The following is a 22,109-nucleotide window of genomic DNA, read 5'->3' as shown; positions in this document are numbered from 1 at the left end:
ATTTTCTAAAAAGTCAACTTTGATAAGAACTAATGAAAATAACAGCTATTAAAAATATAATCTTTGGGCCCAGCATGGTAGCCTAGTGACTAAAGTCTTTGCCTTGCATGTGCCAGGATCCCATATCAGCACTGGTTCTGGTCCCAGTGGCCCCACTTCCCATCCAGCTCCCTGCTTGTGGCCTGGGAAAGCAGTCGAGGACGGCCCAAAGCCTTGGGGCCCTGCACCCACATAAGAGACCCAGAAGAGGCTCCTGGCTTCAGATTGGCTCAGCTCTGGCCATTGTGGCCACTTGGGAAGTGAATGAGCGGATGGAAGACCTTCCTCTCTGTCTCTCCTCCTCTCAGTATATTTGACTGTTCAATAAAAATAAATAAATCATATATATATAAATCTATCTATCTATCTATCTATCATCTTGGGAGAAAGCAAGTTGGCAGATTAAAATTAAACTGATGGAGAAATATTTCTCAGGGTGAAGCACAGAGGGCAGATTCCAGGATATAATAAAGAATAGGCTGATGGCAGGGAGGTACCTGGAGACCCTTGGACATGGGGTAGCAGTGGAGACAACAGAATGTTATTGCAGTGACCATATAACACAGCAGCAGTCAGCACACTACACTCCTTCCAAATCAAAGATGGACTCCCAATGAAACTGGGCTTTCTGCTATTATCTGTACCCACAATGTCAGGATCTTAAATAGCAGAGTGATGAACTTATGACTGCTTGTGAAGGATACACTACTGTAATAATATAGGAGAAATCAGTTGGGGGGAGGGAATTTGGGGAGAGGGTAAGGGAAATCCCTGAGCCTACAGAATTATATCATAAAAGAAAAAACTATACACACACATATATAAAAATTGATACAAAAATATAATCTTTGCCTCGTGTGTCACACAAATACAAAACAGTCACAATAAGGGAAGAAATTTCACTATTTCATCTATTCACAACACATCTGGATGATATTCTTTGACAACACTAATCAATTTTAATTTACCCCTATGAAAATCAAAAAGGAAAGGAGTATAATGAATGATCTGAACACACTTAAGGACTTATTAAAGGAAGTGACATTACCTAAATGATAAATGATGGCTACAGTGATAGCATTTAGGTGCTTGTATAGATACCACTCACAAAAGAGAAAACTCATTCTATGTAACTCCTGAGAAGATCATTATATATAACTGGTTTTGAGTACATGACACTTACCCCTACCCTTCCATTTACCCTTTCCTCCAAAGCAAACTTCATTTGGTACATTTTCACTAATTTCACTAAGCAAATCAATAAAAATAATGCTTGGTAAATCATAAGTTCCTTTCAGGAAAATATTTACTATTAAACTTGCTTTCTATAATATATATTTGAAGAGAAAATACTGCTGTGGGAAACAAAATGACTCAAACTTTCTGTTGTTATTTTCCTCTAAATAATTTAAAATGGAACAGACTCAAAGGTGAAATTTAGAAGCTATGCAGAAAAGAGGTAAATTATTTAAGTGCTGCTACACTACAGGTCTAAAGTTACTTATTGACTTTCACTGTTTTTGTAGGTTTTCATGTTCCTAAATTAAAGGCAAAAACGTAACTGCAAAACTGACAGTCCAAGATGATGTGCATGTTACCTTGATTCAAATGTATGTATGTTGAAGACAGAAGAGGAGATCAAACCAATTCCTAAGCCAATGGCAATACAGCAATGGGAAGACACCTAACAACATGATGCTAGGCAGTGCTGGAGAATTACTTGAGCAAAGTAATATGAATTATGAAGAACTTCCAAGGACAATGGTTGCCAGACTTTTATACATATGAAAAGCACTTAGCACAATGTCTGATACAGAAGAAAGAATTAATGTTGTCATTGGACAGATGGCTAACAAAACCAAGCAAAAGTTGCAAACACCATTAGAATTAATGTTACCTTTTTTTTTTCCATACTGAAAAACCTAAGATCCAAACCAGTGCAAAGCTAAAAGGCAATTTAGATCCTTCATACCAGACTTAGCTTTTAGACCTTCATTCCTGTAGTATGTGTAAAGAATGTATGCAGGTAGAAGAATAAAGAGCTAAAAGTGGAAGATACCTTTTAAAATTTCATCTTAATAGTAACTATCAAAATGTGTTGCTTCCTTGGCATTCATGTTTAAGCCTAACATAAGCTGTTTGAAATACAGCACTATTCTATCATCTTATGTCTAATTAAACCTTTTCCTCCTCATATGGTGGAGTGTGATAAAACCTACTTGTTTCTAACCATACTTTCTTAAAATCCTATGCTGCAGTACTCACTATGACAAAACCTAAAGGTCAACGCTAGAGTCATGTAAGTATCTTTTCCTCTTGTATATGCTTTCTTTAAGTTAAAATACACATTCTGTATCGCAAAGCCAATGGGGTAATGCCCACAAACCTTAGTAAAGATCTAGTCTGGCAGACGGCCTCTCTGCCTTCCCTCTCTGTTCTCTGTCTTCTCACCCTCCCTGCTGCTTGAGGATCCTGTTGTGCAACAGATTCCCACTGACCTTTTGTAGAAACTGCTCTGTTCTCAGATCTGTGGTTAATAAAATATATATTATTTTGTGTGTTTTAGCTTTATTTTTGTGTGTTGTATCTGAACAACATATTGAAATCTAACTCTTCCCCAACCGCAGCTCTTTGTGTGTGTGAGTGTGTGTGTGTGTTAGTTTTATTACTGATGATGTTTACATAGTTGATCAGGGTGGGAAGGGTCGAGGATCAGGGGATAGTGGGGGAGACCTTTGTTTACACATTTTCTTCTTATTGTGATATATGGGAAGAGGGGCAACTGCAGCTCTTCTAACGAATGGTTATCTTAGTAGGAATCAACTAGAGACAGGTCTCACAAGAGCCACAAAGTCATCACCCAGGGTAAATAACTTTCCTGTGAGAAGACCAAAATGTGGTGGAAATTAGGGTTAAAATTAGATGAAACATAATTTAACAGAGGAGCATACTAGCTTAACTACAATTCAATATATTTTAGGCAAATATCATGTTCAAAAAGGTATGTTAAACATGATCAAATATATTAAAATAGTATTTTTCCTTAGGAAAAAGAGTAAAACAATTTTATCAGCTATTGACAAAACAACTACATAGCGATCTTAACTGTTAAGAGATTTTAATAAAACTCCACAAGTATTTAGTCTTTAAAATGATAAAATTCAACTTACTTGTATCTAACAGTTTGTACAGTTTCTGCTGAAACATTGTCAACAATGCATCTTGCAGCACATTCTAATCCTTGCCAGACAGTAGAAAATCCTGCAAACACATTTAAAAGTCAGTAAACGTAGCCCAAAGCAAGACTGCAAGTGAGACTTCTGGGCCTGTCTGTTACCTTGAACACTGCTTGCTGCAACAACCAAAGCACCATCCAGAGGGGACTTCCCATCTTTGTCTCTTTTAAGTGATTCTGGAACAAGTTTGCTGCCATGTTTCTTGACGTGTGGAGCTAACTCTTTTCCAACACAATTTGCTACTGTGCACACTCCATCAACTAATGTGACCATAGGAAAGAGAAAAAAAAAATTATTCTTTCCCTGATTTTGCTATTCTTATAAAATAAAATTCTTAAGTGAGCACCTAAAATGGTCTTTCTGGACACAGCCATTCTCCTAAGGATGAGAAGCTAGACTGGCTATTATACAGAGAGGAGGAGAGACAGAGAAGATCCTCCATCTGATGATTCATTTCCCAGTGGCCACAAAGGTCAGAGCTAAAGTGATCCAAAACCAGGAGCCAGGAGAATTTTTCACGTCTCCCACACGGGTGCAGGGTCCCAAGGCTTTGGGCCATCCTCCACTGCTTTCCCAGGCCACAAGCAGGCAGCTGGATAGGAGGCAGGGCTGCTGGGACATGAACTGGCACCCAGATAGGATTCTGGCACGTGCAAGGGGAGGAACTTTAGCCGCTAGGCTACCGTTCCAGGCCTCATTAATAACTTTTATTTTATTTATTTTAAAGGCTACCCTTTCACTTAAAGCTGTGTCTGCAGAGAGTACTGATATCCATAATCTTGTCTTGTAAATACACGTTCTTGAAATCTTGGCTTAAAAGCAAACCATGCACTTTTTCTACAACTGGTGCAAAACTGATTATGTACACCCCTTAATTGATTTCCAGCTAAGTGTATTTCGAGTTTTTTTTCTATCAACAGACCAGTGAAATAACAATAAGGTATTTAAATACATAAGACATAAATAATCCAGTATTTGATTTGAAAGAATGCTAAAAACCAAAAAAGGTTTTACTACATGTAATGAAAATTCATTAAGAACTGTGCAGTCCTGTTAAAACAGCAAGCTTCAATACACACAATGAATGTTACTTGGGACTAGGGGTTAAAAGTAGTTTGCTTTAGGAATACTGGCACTAGAACCAGTAGGTTAACTTTTCTCAAGCAATATAACCCTCCCTCTTGACCTTTAACTACTCGGCAGTGATGTTGCCCTAACAAAAATACGTCTAATTCTTGCAATGAATTCACTGCTCCTTTTAAAGATATATGCACTATAATACATCAACAAGCCTTTCTCTAGATTTTCTCAAACCTAAATATACAAATAAGAATCACCTTGGGATCTTACAGAGGTAGAGTCAAGTGCCTCGAATCTTGCATTTCTAAGGCTTCTAGCTAAGCTGATTCTGTTGGTTAGAAGGTCCCACCAGGAATAATTATATGAAAGTGCTTTGTACCTCTTAGTTTTGACATTACAACATTTAACACTTACAATGATTTCAGGTTAAATGACTATTTTTAATTTAAGCAGATAAAATTAAGGATATTCATAGCTACTTTACCCAGGAACTGACTGACTTTGGCTGCTCCTCCTGTAGCCTGCTTTGCTATGTACAGTCCTTTGGAGACAGCAGGACTAACTTCCACTGGTTTTTCTTCTGGTTGAATACGTTCACGTAGTTTAGAAGCACCTTTCTGGATTGCTTTACCAGTAAATTCAGCACCTTTGACTAAACCCCAACTCACCCAGGAAGCACCTTTTTAAAGAAAAAAGTTACACAATATCAGTGCCACATATACCTTTAAAATTTTTAACAAATACCACCAGTACGGGGAAAAAAAAAATGAAAGGAGTCTGATAAAGCCCAAATATGCCATGCCATCAACTTTCAAGCCAACTTTGTTCCTATAGTTTTCTGCCTAAACTATTCACCTTTTCCACCTAAATTAGTTTTTCATTGCTTAGGTCAAATGTCACTCGATGACACGATTCTTCTGCATTACCCTACGCTGCCACGACAACTCGTACAAATCTCTAGGTATTACTTACCAGTTTACTACTGTTAGATACTAATTTTGAGTTTTGCTGCCATTAAAATGGTATTTGGCAGGAGGACCCAGATATTGTTGTTCTTTCTGCTTTAATCCAGGCATCACTTTTGCCTATGAAATCCTGAGGAAGAAAGATACAAACTGGAAACCAAAGAATCTCTCAACACTAAGGCCACACTCCCGATTGCTTTGGGCTAAAAGCATCAGGTCTGGGGTCCTATTCCCTCCTCAACCTAAACCTGAATCTCCAGACTCATCACCTTTTAACTTGCTACATGAATTTAAATGAAAAAACTAGGAAACACCTCAGAGAAAATGGACATGGAGAGAGGCCTTAGATGATTATGCCATTTCTCCCGACAGCGGGTGGGTCTGGACTTTGCTTGGCTCGTGCTGTTTGCAAACTAAATCACAGAAGTTGTTGCCAGAGGAGACAGCAGGATGAGATCGAAGAAAAGAACCTCACTCAGTGACACACGGGGAAAGGAGGAGTGGGAGAGATGAGAGAGGCCATGAAAAGACGGCACAAGACTTCTAAAAAGGGCAGTAAAGTGTTATAAACACTCCTAAGTAGCAGAGCTCACAATCCAAAATATATCCTCTTGACTCATCTTGAAAGCACAAGTTTTTTAAAAGCTGGAAACACAAGACACTCGGGTATGTTCTCTCAAGGCCTGTGCCATGGCTTTACCTGATTATTCAGCCCATTACAGAGCAAGCTTCCACCAATCATGTGAAATCACACCTGCTTATTTAGAAAGTTTAACCAAAAAAAAAAAGCCATAGGTATTAACTGATAGGAATACTTTATGCATTTCTCTTCCTGTTTTAGTCAACACCATCTCTAGCTCTCATCTGATCCCAACTGCCCTACCTGGCAACTAATTCTAGGGGAGAATCAGGTCTCAGACCAGGCAAACAGGCACCATAACAACAAAACATTTGAAGATGTCCATTTCCAAATAAGTAAATATACCAGGCTTTAGAGCTGACTTATAGGTTGAAAAGTTTAAAAAAGAAGCAAAACATGAGCAGAACTAGGAGGAAGACTGAGAAACCATAATGAAGTGACAAGGAAACAGAGGAGACTAATAATCCTGTAATGACACTATTTCTAGGATACAAAAATGAAAAAATATAAGAATAAGGAAAAACATAGATGTGAATAATCACAATACACTATGAAGATCACAGTATTAGTAAATAGGTTAAAACTATAGCAATTGCAATGGAAGGAAAGGAAAATCCCCAACTGGACTGGAAGCTATTTAGGTTTCTGACATGGACACAGGCTGCCAGATGCAGACAGATGAGCGCCTGTAAAGAACAGCTGGCACAGAATGTTATAGTGTTTTATATTTATAGTCTATATGTACATTTAACTGAATGGATTAACCAAACAGGAAAACTCCTTGCCAGGCACAGAAATGATGGTAAATAAAACATAATTCTATAGAACCTTCAAGAGTATATTATAATTGACCCCCTACTGCTGAAAAGGATGGGCAGAAAGTAATCGCTTGCACTTACAACGTAATTGTGCAGAGTTCCACAGTCGATCCATACTCACTGAACTGAGGAGCTGAGAAAATACATTCAATGCCCCTCATGAATTTTTGCTATCTCACAACTTCTAAAACCTCTGTTTATTTATATCAATTCACTAAAAAGCACAATCTAAACATGACATTCCAAGAACTCTTCTCTTTGAGAAATTTTTAGGGTAGGTTGCTCCGACAGTGGCCTGAAGTCTACTGTCACCAACCATCTATTTCCTCTCAGACCCAATTCCAACAAAAGTCAGTCACAGCCATCCTTTTAGTGTCAACCTAAGTCCTCTGGCCAACATTCTGCAGGACATTTTTAGGCATAGTTGTTTCCCTTTTTATTCATAAAATCTAAAACTAGCTTTTAGTGATCTTAGTCTTTGAGACTAGACAGGGTCCACAATCTAGGATGAAGGAACTCAAAATAGATTGCCGGTCACTCATTTTTTATTGATCCCGCATGAGTCAAACCTGCATGAATCAGAGTCTCCTGACAAGTCAGATATTTCACCCTGAAGTAAAAATTTACTATTTTCTCTTCCTTTTTATGTGTACAACAATCATTTGGTAAAGTAGTTATTATTTATTCTGCACTCCAGGAGCTCTCAAAGAGACAAATAATAGATAGCTAAATGATTTCATTGTGATCAACAGGGAGGGCTATCATTAGAAATCCAGCCCAAAGGACAAAGTACAAAAAGGCAGCCTTATCAGCATGAAGAAAGTTGAGGTCAAAATGCCTATTTAAGCATTACCAGAATAGAGTCTGTTTATTTAAGACACACTCACATTGCAGAAGGGTAAGGCGGTTCTCTGGAGCCTTTCAACAATGGACTAAAGGGCCTAACCTCATCCTAATGGTCCCTGCCTCAAACCTTATCACCTCCTGAAGGCCCCACCTCCTTATATACCATCACCTTGAGAGAAGATTTCAACCTAAGTTGGCAGGGACAAAGGTGGGGCTGCCTGATTTTACGTTCAGAGCTATTCTGAGATATGGGGATTCCCAAAGTTTCTCATTACCAGTTTTCTCAAATGTGAAACAAGGAACAGACCAGAAGAATTTATACCAGCATGGCACAATGTGATGTGCTAAAAAACTAGAATCTTTTAAGTATTTATAAGTTGGTTAAAGCCAAAATCCAAAATATTATCAAACTATTTTTCTTATAATATTTTGTTGGATTCCAAAAGTTACAAGCTCTAGGGATAAAATTAGCATTGTTGTAATACCTGACAAAATGTTTTGAGCCACTTTCTCACTCCATTCAGGTAATTCTTTTGCTTTTTCTTCTGAAACTGGCTCACAGGGTACAATGTGACTCAGATTAACTTCTTCACTTGAAGAATCTTTAGTCTAAACAGTGAAAATGTTTCAAAAGTAAAAAAAGTATTAATAAAATATTAACAAATACTATTTACCATTAAATGTAAGATTTATATATTTATGAAGCATGACACTAGAGCTGCCATAAAGTATACAACCATTTTGATTTTATATAATACCCGACTGGGAAGATTTAAATACTAACCTAATACCAACATACCATTTGTCAAATCATGTTTAAATTGATTATTTTCTTCTTTCCTTGACTAGATGAAGCTTCTTCATACTGATACCAACCTGGTATCTTAATATGCACATAGACCACAGTAAGGTTCAAAGATTTCTATTACGTGATTTAATCAGTAAGGAGATATCCAAGTACCGGTTTTCATACACAACAAATAAGTATTGAATTTGAAATAAGAAATAATAAACACACAGAATCTACTATTCCATTTAAATGGAGATGGAAAACAAACACCTGCAATTGGCTAGTTCAACAGCTGCTGTGAAAGCAAGGGTCAGCAGTCAAAGTCTCAAAGCAAACATAGCTCAGTTTAAGTACTTTCAAGCAGGCTAACTCAGACCCTACAGTATTATAACTTTAAAACCAAACTGCCCTACAGAAATAGAAAGAAGCTCATTTGAATAAATATACACACACAGATGCAGTAAACAAACTAAATTTAATATACATAAGGAAAAGCAGCATATAAGTAAAATCTACAAACTGAACAAATATTTACAACTTTGGACATTGGGTTAATATCCCTGAGTTATAAGGAGCTCCTGAAAATTGAGTAGAAAAAAAAGGTAACAACATAGTCAAAAACAGACAAAGGAATGAATAGACCAAAGATAGAACACAACATTAAAAGGATTTATCAGAACACATGCTCAATATTACTTAAACTGAAATCAATACAGATTAAGATACTGTTCACCTATCAGACTGTCAATATACAGAAAGACAGACCTCCAACTGTACTGACCAGACTGCAGAGAGACAATCTCCCCTGTCCTACACATCAAGGCCCTGGTGAATGTCGAAATTAGGTAGTACTGATTTCTATGTCTTATTTTTCCCTGGCCTATGCATATTAGCCTATGATAAAGTTTAACTTATAAACCATCACATGAGGAGATTAGCAACAATACACACAGAACACACCATCTTTTGCAACAGCAAAACTAGCACAAATTTCTTTTTCCTCCACAATTTCATAGACAGATGTCTTTTTATCTTAAATATTAAGCCATTTCAACATATGACTTTTTTCCTTTCCTTATTAAGTCCAGAACTTTCATTTTTTCACTTAAGCAAAACACTGGCTTCTCTTTGGCATATCCACATTGCCGAACACAACTACTCTTGCTTTGGGGTCATTATTAAGCAAAGTAAGATTACTTGAACCTAAAACCACCATGATAAAGATCTTTGTCACTCACTCCACTTCGTAGCAAGTTCTGTGCCTTGATACATGAAGAAAACAAAACTCAATACATGTAAGTGATGAACGATTCTAAAACACTGTCACTGCTCCATGATTTACCTTCTTTCCATGTTTTCCTTTAAGACGCCCATCCTTACTGCCTTGGTCCGAAGGACCCAGCTGTCTCACATCAGTGCCAGAGGCTCCTCTCCGTTGGTCAGAGGGCTGTCTTGTTCTTCCAGGGATCTGGAACTCATTTTCTTCTTCTGCTCTGTTCCAGTTGGTCTAGGGAATAAAGCACCAAGCTTACCTCAAATCAGAATTTTCTCAATGACTTTTCTCCAGGTATGCTGTATTATGCTTCATGACATATGTGTTCAGTGTCAGTAACAACTACTTATGCTTCTTTCCCTAATCTCTTGTTATGTCACCCAACCACAAACCTCGGAATTCTCTGGTTTAGACATCATGGTTACAATAAATGTCAAAGCATAAAAGATAACAGAAAGCAGTTGTTGGCAGTTAACAGACAAAATCTTATACAATAATGTAAAACTCTTTCAAATTTTTTCCTAAAACAATACCAAGTCCAATGCATGAAAGAAAAATAACTCCACATGAGGTTAAAGTATGCAGCAGTTAAGATGAACCCAGACCTATGCGATCAAGCTCCACAAGCACTCTGAGCCTAATCACTTCAGTAGGGCAATTCACCTGTCTTCTTAACATAGCTTAAATCACTGCTGCCTGTACTAATGTACTTGTTGGGCATGCTGACATGCTTGGGAACAGAGGCTATTCTATATATTGCTGATTTTCTTGTTCTCTCTTTCTCCAACCCTTTTATGTGATAGTGAATGTCTGTTTAAATAACAGATTTCAAATGCCCACTGATTGGAGGGGAACACAAGTTTATACTACCATGCTATTAATATTCATAACCAAAACAATGCTTCCCATCTTACCATACAGGAAGAATGGTAAACCACCCAAAGAATGCCTCTCCATAAAAATATATTTGAACTCTCAACAAATAAGCATATGGCCAGAGGAAACAAGCTATATAAAAAGTTTACATCCTGATCTTATTTCAAAAATCATTGCATTTTCTCCATAACTGGACTTTGTGTACTAGGAGACTTAGATAGTTCTCTCAAATATGTTTCTTCCTCAAAAAGCCAATCATGCCCCTAAAATGTCTGATGTAACTCACCTGTTAAAATTACCTTCACTTTGTGATTTAATTCCCTATCACCACCAAGCAGTAAAACGTAAGGGAAAATATTGGCTAATATTCAAAGAATTACCACGTGTTAGAACTACATAAGTATTTTAACAGATTAATCTTCCCCACAGTGCAACGAGGCTGGCATGATTATTATTATCATCATCTCCATTTTATGATCGGGACACTTAAGTATGCAGATGATCAGTAACAGTTGAGGTACATAGTTATTAAGTGCTAAGTTTGAATTTGAACTCAGGAAACTTGATTCCAGAATCTACAATATTAAAAAACATTTACAATAAGCTCCCAACAGTAGTTGTGAACATACAAATTATATAGTCTTCTAACTGTGATAACATTACAGGTTATTAAAACTTCCTTAAAAAGCACAAGTGCTTATGCCAAAGTAGATTACCATCCTAGAGAAGATCATAAGTCACCTGGAGTCGGAGGTCAGACATCTGTCTTAAAAGATCCTCGAAGAGTTCTCGATCATCTTCCGGTAACTCAGAGGACAACACTACCCCGACAAAGCATCCTGCTGCTTGCAGCATTGTATCCGGGAACATGTAAGCTCCCACAGTGCATTTCAGAACCGGAGATCTATCAGGAACTAGAGGATACAGCCAGTCACAAACCTGAGAGCATTAGCAGAACAAAAACCAAACAGAATTAGATTTTTCACCTGGGTTTTAATAGATTTTGTTACATTAAAAGTCAACATTCATAAGTCTGAAACGTATTTTGAAGCTTTTTAGAACGATCAACGTCAATCAGTAAATCCCCAATGAAAATTAACCATTTGCTGATAATTATCCAATTAAAAAGCTGCAAAAAATATCACTACTTCAATTAGACAGTCTGAACACTGATGGCATTAAATAGACCAATAGCAACCAATAATTCTCTTTAAAAAAAAAATCATGAGCAAAGTACATCAAGGCTTTAAAAGTTACTAATTAGGCATTACTTTGTGGCTGGCAAACTAAAGCTGTTTCCCATTACAATACATACCTGAGGATCTATACAAAATTGACAAAATATTATTAAAAAATGCACAATTTCACATTTTCCATCAAAATAAGCTTTCTTTTAATTCCAATTTCCACAAACTTTCTGAAGAATCCTATATTTACTGATCAAATTCCCACAATAATCTTAAGAAACTGGTAAATACTACCATTTTATGTATACAAAAACTGAGGCAGATAACACAACCAAGGTGTGAGTAAATAACTAAAAAATGGAGCAAGTACTTGTGGTGTGATGAACCAGAGAAATTGCGAAATGCTTTTTGCGAATTGCAACAGAGCCAGACATTACAGAATTAGAATAAATTATATTTTGGGTTCACTACCTATTGTGAATTTAAAGCAAAACAACATACTCTGCAGTGTCATCTGGGAAAGTCAGTTTTCCAGTACACTCACATGGCTATCTAAATTAAGAATAAATCAAGATTAAATCAGATATTCTAGCAACTCATTTCTAACATGTAACAAATTTTTTGAGTTACTAAAATATAACTGTGCCAATATCCACAATACTGCCTTACTACTGAGAAGCTTAGAAAGAGTAATTATTCCATTACCAAAACTTCATGCAACGAACACAAGGATCATGGGAGATTTCATAAAGATAGAAAACTAACAAACTGCCAGAACGTATGATCAATAGAATATAAATATGGAAAGTACTTAAACATTTTCAGATTTTTTTCTGTAACAGTCCTCCTTTCTATTTGTTTCAGAAGCCACTATTTATAAAACTTCACGCAGATCACAATACAACTGGTCACTGTATTTTCCAAAGTATAACAAAAACAAGATCCAACATATAGATCTTTCTTATGTTATAGCTTGGTCAGCTCAGCCACTACAGGCTGATTTCTCCCAATTTCTCTTTCAGAAAACAATGCCATATGCATATTATTTATGAACTTTATATATATATGTGTGTGTGTGTGTGTATATATATATATATATAAAATGGGCTTTAACAATGTATTAAAACAAAAGAAAAACCTTCTTATTAGTTCAGAATTCCAGGTAAGCCTGTTTAAAACTAAATAATTTTACTCTAACTTTCTAAATAGATTAATAGTGATTTTTACAACATAAGAAATATTTATCTTCTAACAGTCAACTGATTGTTATTATTTTTTATAGGCTAAAAACATTCATTCAGCAAACACATATGGTTAACACCTTTTTAAGATGTCATGTTACAAGTACCCAAATGTATGAAAATTGCAGCCTATTAAGCAGACCCAAACTAAACTTAGGGTTGCAACTGTATTTTTCATTTAGGACCAAAGAGATATGAGAAAAAAAATTTTTTTTTCAGATCAAAGGACAAATTTTTACTATAGTACAATTAATTTTAATGATTGAGCCCATCAAACCATGCTCCAGGTTTCCAATGTTCATATAACTTCCCACACCTCTAGGACCCAAAGATTTTTTAACTCTATGTTTACAATCCCACCCTATTATTGGAGCAGCAACAGGTGCTCTGCTCTGTAAGTCCTTGAATCTAACCCCCAAGCTCAATCAATAAATCTACTCTTTTTAACCTTCCCTAAACACTTTACAGGAGTCAAAATATTCTTCCTGTCCAGGAATAAGTCTTTTTTTTCCCCAGTAATGCTCCAAAGTATCTCCTCCATGCATTCCTGTAACCATTTTTATTGAAACATTATGTGGACTTTAGACAATGCAGACACTTGTCTTCAATGCGAATTCCTTTGATAATAATCTATATGCATACTGAGACTTCAAGGCTCCATCTCCCTGAACCTATAGCCCATTTTAAAGAATCAGATTGTCCCTGGATCATCACCTTTAGAATATCTTACTACATACACAGCAATGCCCTAGAACCAGCCTCTGTTTAGGATCAATCTCTACATCTGGACCAATTATACTCTAGTAAATTTATTTGCTTGAACTGATGCATGGTGTCTTAAATTATCACTGCAGTCTCTACCTTTGGATCAGGGATCCTTAACCCTAGAATGACTGAAATTTTAGGCTGGATTTTGTTTGTTGGTTTTGGTAGTAGCTATCCTTCGTAAATGTTTAGCAACAAGTCTACCCTCTATCACCACTCAACTGTGAATAGCAAACAATGTCGGCAGACATTTATTTTACTTGTTTATTCCAGATGTTGCAGAGGTTCTCATCATGCTTCTAGCCTAGACACTTCAGGTCCTCAGCTGGCTCTTGATAACACTCACGGATTTCACAGTTACACACTAATATGAATTACAAATTCCTTTCAAAATTAAAATTATTCTGTTTCTTATTCAGACAGAGAATTAAGAATTTAAGAAGGACTTTTACTTTCGTTAGGTCCTATCATCACAAATTTAACACCAACATAAAACTTAATATCCTAGAAAGCAGAAAAACACTTTCAAAGAAGATACTCAACACTCATAAAATTCCTGAAGTATATTATAAAATAGAAATTACACAAATTCTAACAAACAGAATCAGTATATTCTGTCTACACTTTTCAATTCTGTCTACACTTTCCCTTGGCTTACCTGAAGGAATCCAGGAGGACGGTTCAGGACTGAATCAAGAGAATTATCCAAGAACCTCACAATTCGGAGATACCCAGGATATGAAGGGGCACTAACTTCTCCTGCAGGATTTACAAAAAAAATCTGAACTCCATTTGGTATCAGAATCAACTCATCTGCATCTAGCCCTAGCGACTCAAGTGGAGGTGGCTGAGAGTGATTTCTATAGAAGTCTTCACCAACTGAAGAAAACTCCCCAGAATCTGTGCCATAGGACACTGTGTAGTGGCCCTCCGCGGCCTGAGGAGTGTAAGCAGGGGGGGCTTCGGCTGGACGACTCACAGACGGTAAGGATGCAGAAGCAGGAAAAGCGAGCGACCCTGCACATGCAGCTGAAGTGCTTCCGTTTACTTCAGCTTGCTGAGACGAAGTAGAGGGCTGAGGCTCTCGCGACTTGTCATAAATGTCTTTAGGAGGAAATTCGGGGTATAACTTGGGCACGTCCTGAAGATCATTCCGAAGAGAAGTGGCAAGACCTTTCTCCAGAATTTCCAACCTGGTGCGTACATTCTGTAGCATCTCCTTCATTTTCTGTTGCATCTGTCTGGCAGATTCCCACCCAGGGCCAGTGTGTTCTGTCTCTGATAATGAAATGCTGATTCCTCTCAGTAGGTGTCCTATTCCTTGCTTATAGTAACTCTTAGCTTCCTCCTTCTGACCTAACTCATCTGTATTTAGTCCTTTATCAACAAATAAAAAGGCCTTCCTGTATGCTTCCTTGATAATCTCAATCTCAGCAGGTTCTCCATTTTGTGGTTCTTGTTCCATTTCTGCAAAACAGGAACAGTATTTAAATACACTATTCTCTAGAAAAATGAAATTGATTTCCATAATGACACCAACACTTACTAGATGGTTAAACACTGATGGAAATGACAATGGGAACTCTCTCTCATATACTGTTGTTACAGGCTTAAGTTGGTAGAGTTTGGAAAACTGGCAATTTCTGCAGAAGTAAAACCATTCATCCACTCTGTTGCCTCACAATTCCACTTGCAGTATACAGCTAAGAAACTGGGTACATACGCATGCCCAAAAACATGTATAGCAGCTCCTCTCCGCCCAGTTTCCCTTCTAGTGGTTTAACTTATCCATGTCAGAAGTTAAAAAGAAAATTCTAGAAAAAGCAATTCTCAAGTTTTCAGTTTTGTACTGAGAAGCATGATGAAGTCTTGAGAATCAGCCCTCTGTCCAGTATATCCAAGCTGTATCACCACATTCCCATTAGGCATTTAGAGCCATCAGTTACCAGCTGTGAAGATTCAAGATCACACAGCCTCACTGGTGACAAAGGTGGTGGAGAGCAGAGAGCAAAGGGGGAACACGCGAAGAGGAACACAACAAACTACCTGGAGAGACCAGCAGAAGTTACCCTTGCTTTTATAACCAACTCTTTCCCAATAATTAATTTATTGCAGCATGTCTCTCAAATGATCTGAGGACCACCAATCAGGCCCATCTTTTAAACATAATAAATGGAATGGTGGGGAGATGGCCAACCGCAGAGAGCTGGTGTAGGGAAAGAGGGGAACCGATCCAGCAGAGAAACAGGCTAGGAGGCGCGAAGCTGTAGGGAGAAGAGCGAGAAGGTCACTGGAGCTCACTAAAGCAAGAAGATCTACACGGCGTGAAGGAACAGCAGCAAAAAGTGGAAAAGAAAATACAGCACGCTGCGGGGAACTTGGTGAGTCACGATCCCAGGCAGGGGGAAGGCGGCAGAGACTCAACCGTCCCAAGGACAGAGACGGCTAGAAGGATAGGCGCCCACACTGACAGGGGCACCAGTCCTCTGGAGGGCAGGAGCCCCGAGAGGAGGCTACTGGACTGATCATTGGGGGCATCATCCCCTGCAGAAGTGGAGGACAAGCAGGGAAGATTTCCCAGAGGTGCGCCTCTCAGCTGCTCAGCGTTTTTGGGAGAGTGCAGAGGGAACAGGAGCGGCGCTGTGGGACTGGGGCTCAGAGATCCCTGTATCGGCTCCGAGCTGTGGACTGGCTCCGTCCAGTGGATCCTGTTGCTGGGCTCGGACTGAGCTCCAGAGGCTGGGCAACGCCCGGCAGGGACCTCACGTCCTGGGCGGAAAAGCAGACTAGTGGTGGCACGTCTGCAAGCCCTTCACAGCTCTGTGCCTCTCGGGAATCCGCTTCCTCCCTTGAGAGAGTGCAGCTGAGGAAGTGGCTTCTCTGGGGCGGAGTCCCATGCTGGGCGCAGCTGGAAAGGCCTGACCTGAGTGGGCTCGGCGCAGGTTCTCCCAGCAGGAGCCTGCTCGGAAAGACCTGCCTGCAGTGTCAGTGGAGCAGTGCCTCTGAGTAGGAATCCCGGAGAGCACAGTTTGGCACTTGGACCAGTGGAGATTTCTAGCCCAGCCCAGCCCGGAGTTGGGGATATCAGGCTTCAATCAGCAGGGGCTTCTGCTGTGCTAACCTCAAGCCCTGAAGGAGAGTCTCGGCTCAGCACTGAGGCAGAAACCCCTGCTGTGCTAGCCCCGTGACCCAGAGCCGAGGCGGCAGAGTGAATCTTTGTGGGTTACCGCCTTTGAGAGGGAGCCACAGGGGAAGGGGCCTGGCACTTGGGCTGGCCCACAAAGCCTCCTGACCCAGCTCGGGGCTGTGATCTACAGACCCTGAAAGTAGCTGGTGACTCAGGCAGTATGCCCTGCTGGGCTCAGCCAGAGACCCCAAACCAGAGCCAGCTCAGCTGAATCGACGCTAAAATCCCAAAACAACAAGAAGCAAAAACACAATGAGAAGTATCAGAAAAAGCAACGACCCAGAAGAAAGATCAAGCACTCCCTCCCAATATAACCAAAAACTAATCCCAATATCTGAGATGCAAGATGAAGACATAGAGGAAATACCAAATAAGGAATTTAAGAAACTAGTGATGAAATTCATCAGACAGTGAGAAGCGCTGGGAAGAGTCCAAGGTATTGGAAAACCATGTCACTGCAGAAATAAATCAAGTCAAAAAGGGAATCCTCGATATAGAGCACAAAATTGAAAGCCTAACCAACAGAATGAACACAGCAGAGGACAGAATATCAGAATTGGAAGACAATCAGAATGAAAGGCAGCAGCTCATCAAACAGTTGGAGACAAATCTAGAGAAAGCCAATAGGTCCATACAGGAAATGAAAGACAACTTCAAAAAATCAAATACTAGAATAATAGGCCTTCCCGAAGGAGTGGAAAAGGAGACAGGCTTGCAATGGGTGCTCAATGAGATAATACAGGAGAACTTTCAGAACACTGGAAATATAAATCCAACACAAATCCAGGAAGGACAAAGGACCCCCAGTAGATATGATCCAAACAGATCGTCACCCAGACATGTGGTCCTCAAGCTACCCTCAAGTGAACATAAGGAAACTATTCTAAGACAAGTAAGAAAAAAGGATAAGATTACTTTCAGGGGAAGGAAAATCAGGGGAAAATCAGAATCACAGCCGACCTATCAGAAGAAACGCTCCAAGCAAGGAGAGAATGGGGTAAAACCTATCAAATCCTGAAACAAAACAACTGCCAACCAAGAATAATGTACCCAGCAAAGCTCTCATTTGTATTTGAGAATGAAATCAAATACTTCAACAGTAAAGAGAAACTCGAAGAATACATCAACACGAAACCAGCTCTGGAAAATCTCCTCAGGAAGGTGCTAAACCCAGAAAGAAAAAATGAAAACCAAAATCAAAGATGGCAAATGGGAAGACCTCCCCACTGAAACCCATACAAGGAAAGTCAACCAGTCAGAAACTCTAATAGTCGCAAATACGCACTTGCACACTTACACACACTCATGGCAGCCCAAAATCAATTTCTCTCAATATTATCTCTAAACACAAATGGCCTAAACTCACCAATCAAAAGGCATAGATTAACGGAATGGATCATCAAACAGTACCCAACAATCTGTTGCCTACAAGAGACACATCTAACCAGAAAAGCCTGTAAGAAATTTAAAGTGAAGGGATGGAAAAAGACATTTCATGCCAATGGACGAGAAAAGAAGGCTGGAGTAGCTGTTCTAATCTCAGATGACCTAGACTTCAAGCTGACAGACATCAAAAAGGACAGATAAGGACATTATATAATGGTGAAGGGTCTGATCCATCAGAACTAATTACAATCGTGAACATATATGCACCTAATTCCAATGCACCGAGCTACGTGAAGCAATTACTTACAGACTTAAGGGGAGACATAGATACACACACAATAATAGTGGGCGATCTTAACACTCCGCTAACAACTATAGACAGATCAACAAAACAAAAACTCAACAAAGAAACAACAGAGCTCATACAAACATTAGAAGAACTGGACTTAGTAGACATCTATAGAACTTTTTATCCTAAGACCACAGATTATACATTTTTTTCAGCAGTGCATGGCACCTTCTCCAGGATCGACCACATGATAGGACACAAAGCAAATCTAAATAACTTCAAAAAGATAGGAGTCATACCATGTACCCTCTCAGACCACCACAGAATGAAACTGGAAATCAGCAATTCAAAAAGCCCAAGGAAATACAGAAACTCTTGGAGGCTGAACAATATGCTATTAAACGAACAATGGGTCAGGGAAGAAATTAAAGATGAGATCAAAAAATTTATGGAAACCAATGAAAACCCTGACACAACATCCCAAAACTTGTGGGACACTGCCAAAGCAGTGCTACGGGGTAAATTCATCGCAATTGGAGCTCATGTCAAGGCCCAAGAGAGGCGCCAAATACAGGAACTAAACACACACATCCAGGAATTGGAAAAGCAGCAGCAGATGAGCCCCACACACAACAGGAAACAAGAAATCATCAAAACAAGGGAGGAAATCAACCAGATAGAAATAAAAAAAACCATACACAAAATCAATGAATCAAAAAGCTGGTTTTTTGAAAAGATAAACAAAATAGACACCCCACTGGCCCAAATGACAAAGAAAAAACAAGAGAAAGCAAGAATTAACAGCATCAAAGATGAAAAAGGCAACATAACAACAGACATTACAACCATTAAGAACATAATTAGAAATTACTACAAAGCACTGTACTCCAACAAATCAGAAGACCACCAAGAAATGGAAAAGTTCTTAGACTCACACAACCTGCCAAAACTTAGCCCAGAGGCAACAAACAACCTGAACAAACCCATAACTGAAGCAGAGATTGAATCAGTGATTAAAGACCTCCCAACAAAGAAAAGCCCAGGCCCAGATGGCTTCACTACAGAATTCTACAAAACATTTCGAACAGAACTAACCCCAATCCTCTACAAACTCTTCAAAACAATAGAAAAGGAAGCAACCCTTCCGAACTCATTCTATGAAGTCAACATTACCTTAATCCCAAAACCAGACAGAGATCCTACACAGAAAGAAAACTACAGACCTATCTCTCTGATGAACATTGATGCTAAGATTCTCAACAAAATCCTAGCCAACAGAATTCAAAAAAATCATCCGACAGATCATTCATCCGGATCAAGTAGGATTCATCCCTGGAATGCAGGGGTGGTTCAACATTCAGAAATCCATAAATGTGATACACCACATCCAAAAACTGAAAAACAAGAATCATATGATAGAATCAATAGACGCAGAAAAAGCTTTCGACAAAATCCAGCACAACTTCCTGCTAAAGACCCTAACCAAGGTAGGCATAGATGGAAAAATTCACAATATAATCAAAGCAATATATGAAAAACCCAACGCCAGCATCCTACTGAATAGAGAAAAACTAGAACCCTTCCCACTGAAATCTGGAACAAGACAGGGATGTCCGCTTTCTCCACTGCTATTCAACATAGTTCTAGAGGTACTCGCTGAGGCCATAAGACAAGAAAAAGAAATCAAAGGAATCCAAATGGGAAATGAAGAAGTCAAGCTCTCACTATATGCAGATGACATGATTCTTTATATGGAAGAGCCAAAAGGCTCAACACAGAGACTGCTAGAACTTATACGAGAGTTCGGTGGAGTGGCAGGGTACAAAATTAATGAACAAAAATCAACAGCCATAGTGTATGCTAATAGCCCCAAGTTGGAAAAAGATCTAACCAGCAAGATACCATTCAAAATAACAGGGAAAAGCATGAAGTATCTGGGAATAAACCTAACGAAAAATGTAGGAGACCTATTTGAGGAAAACTACAAACTACTGAAAAAAGAAATTGAACAAGATCTAGAAAGATGGAGTAACATCCCATACTCCTGGATAGGTAAAATCAATATCATTAAAATGTCTATATTGCCAAAAGCAATATATACATTCAACGCAATCCCAATCAAATTGCCAAAAACATTCTTCATGGAACTGGAAACAATGATCCAAAGGTTCATCTGGAAACACAAAAAACCACGAATAGCTAGAACCATCCTGAAGAACAGGAAGTTAGCAGGGGGAATCACAGTCCCGGACCTCTGGACATACTACAGGGCAGTGGTTATCAAAACAGCGTGGTACTGGCACAAAGATAGAGAGGAAGATCAATGGAGCAGAATAGAAACACCAGAAGGGAACCCACTCAGATAGTCAAATAATCTTTGATAAAAGGACAAACGATAATCCAGGCAAATGGGAAGGTCTGTTCAATAAATGCTGTTGGGACAACTGGTTGATAGCCTGTAGAAACAAAAAGATAGACCCACATCTCTCACCATATACTAAGATCAAATCTAAATGGATAAAAGATCTAAACCTACATCCAGAAACCTTCAAACTTTTGGAAGAAAATGTTGGAAACACACTGCAACACTTAGGGGTAGGCCCTCACTTCCTAAAAAAGACTCCAAAAGCAGCAGAAATTGAGACCAAAATAAACAAATGGGACCTCATCAAACTAAGAAGCTTCTGTACAGCTAGAGAAACAATCAACAAAGTAAAAAAGCAACCCACAGAATGGGAGAAGATCTTCGCGCACGACATAGGTGATAGAGGACTAATCTCCAGAGTATACAAAGAATTACAAAACAGCCAAAACACCAAAATAAACAAGCCACTCAAGAAATGGGCACGGGAAATGGGCAAACACTTCACAAAGGAACAAACCCAAATGGCAAATAAACATATGAAAAAATGCTCAAGCTCCCTGGCAATAAGGGAAATTCAAATTAAAACATCAATGAGATACCACCTAACGCCAGTAAGGGTGGCCCACATGAAAAACACCAACAACACTTGCTGGCGAGGTTGCGGGGGGGAAAAAGGAACCCTACTCCACTGCTGGTGGGGCTGCAGGCTGGTACAGCCTCTATGGAAATCAGTATGGAGAATATTCAAACAACTCAAAATCAACATACCGTATGATCCAGCAATAGCACTCCTAGGAATATATCCAGAACACTTGTTTTATGAGAAACCAACATGCACTCCTATGCTCATAGCAGCACAATCAGTAATTGCAAAAACATGGAAGCAGCCAAAATGCCCATCAGCAGAGGATTGGATAAGAAAGCTATGGTTCATCTACTCCATGGAATACTACTCAGCTATTAAAAAAAACAAAATGCAGTTCTTTGTGGCCAAATGGGCCAAACTGGAAACCATAATGCTAAGGGAAATGAACCAATCCCAAAAGGTTAGATACCACATGTTTGCCTTAATTTAATATGATATGATGTTAAGCATATCATGTTATGTTATGGATATTATGTCATT

At 38.8% G+C, this 22,109-nt stretch overlaps 1 protein-coding gene across 3 annotated transcripts in view; it reads right to left on the bottom strand.

Annotated features, from left to right (window-relative positions):
- Positions 1-22,109, bottom strand: part of SPART (spartin) — a 48,445-nt gene that overhangs the window by 2,621 nt on the left and 23,715 nt on the right. For all 3 annotated transcript variants that reach the window (XM_058670855.1, XM_058670854.1, XM_004577530.3), the window contains exons 2-8: positions 14,415-15,223; positions 11,305-11,502; positions 9,757-9,921; positions 8,110-8,233; positions 4,840-5,034; positions 3,377-3,535; positions 3,210-3,300 (exon numbers count right to left, since the gene is read on the bottom strand). In XM_058670855.1, coding sequence (XP_058526838.1) covers positions 3,210-3,300; positions 3,377-3,535; positions 4,840-5,034; positions 8,110-8,233; positions 9,757-9,921; positions 11,305-11,502; positions 14,415-15,221 — 1,739 coding nt within the window. In that variant the 5' untranslated portion in view covers positions 15,222-15,223. The remainder of the gene's footprint in view (positions 1-3,209; positions 3,301-3,376; positions 3,536-4,839; positions 5,035-8,109; positions 8,234-9,756; positions 9,922-11,304; positions 11,503-14,414; positions 15,224-22,109) is intronic.

The sequence above is a fragment of the Ochotona princeps genome, chromosome 12 (genome assembly GCF_030435755.1).
Source record: "Ochotona princeps isolate mOchPri1 chromosome 12, mOchPri1.hap1, whole genome shotgun sequence".
Classification (NCBI taxonomy): domain Eukaryota; kingdom Metazoa; phylum Chordata; class Mammalia; order Lagomorpha; family Ochotonidae; genus Ochotona; species Ochotona princeps.
Note: the sequence above shows the minus strand (reverse complement) of the source record. Positions and strands in the feature narration are given on the sequence as shown.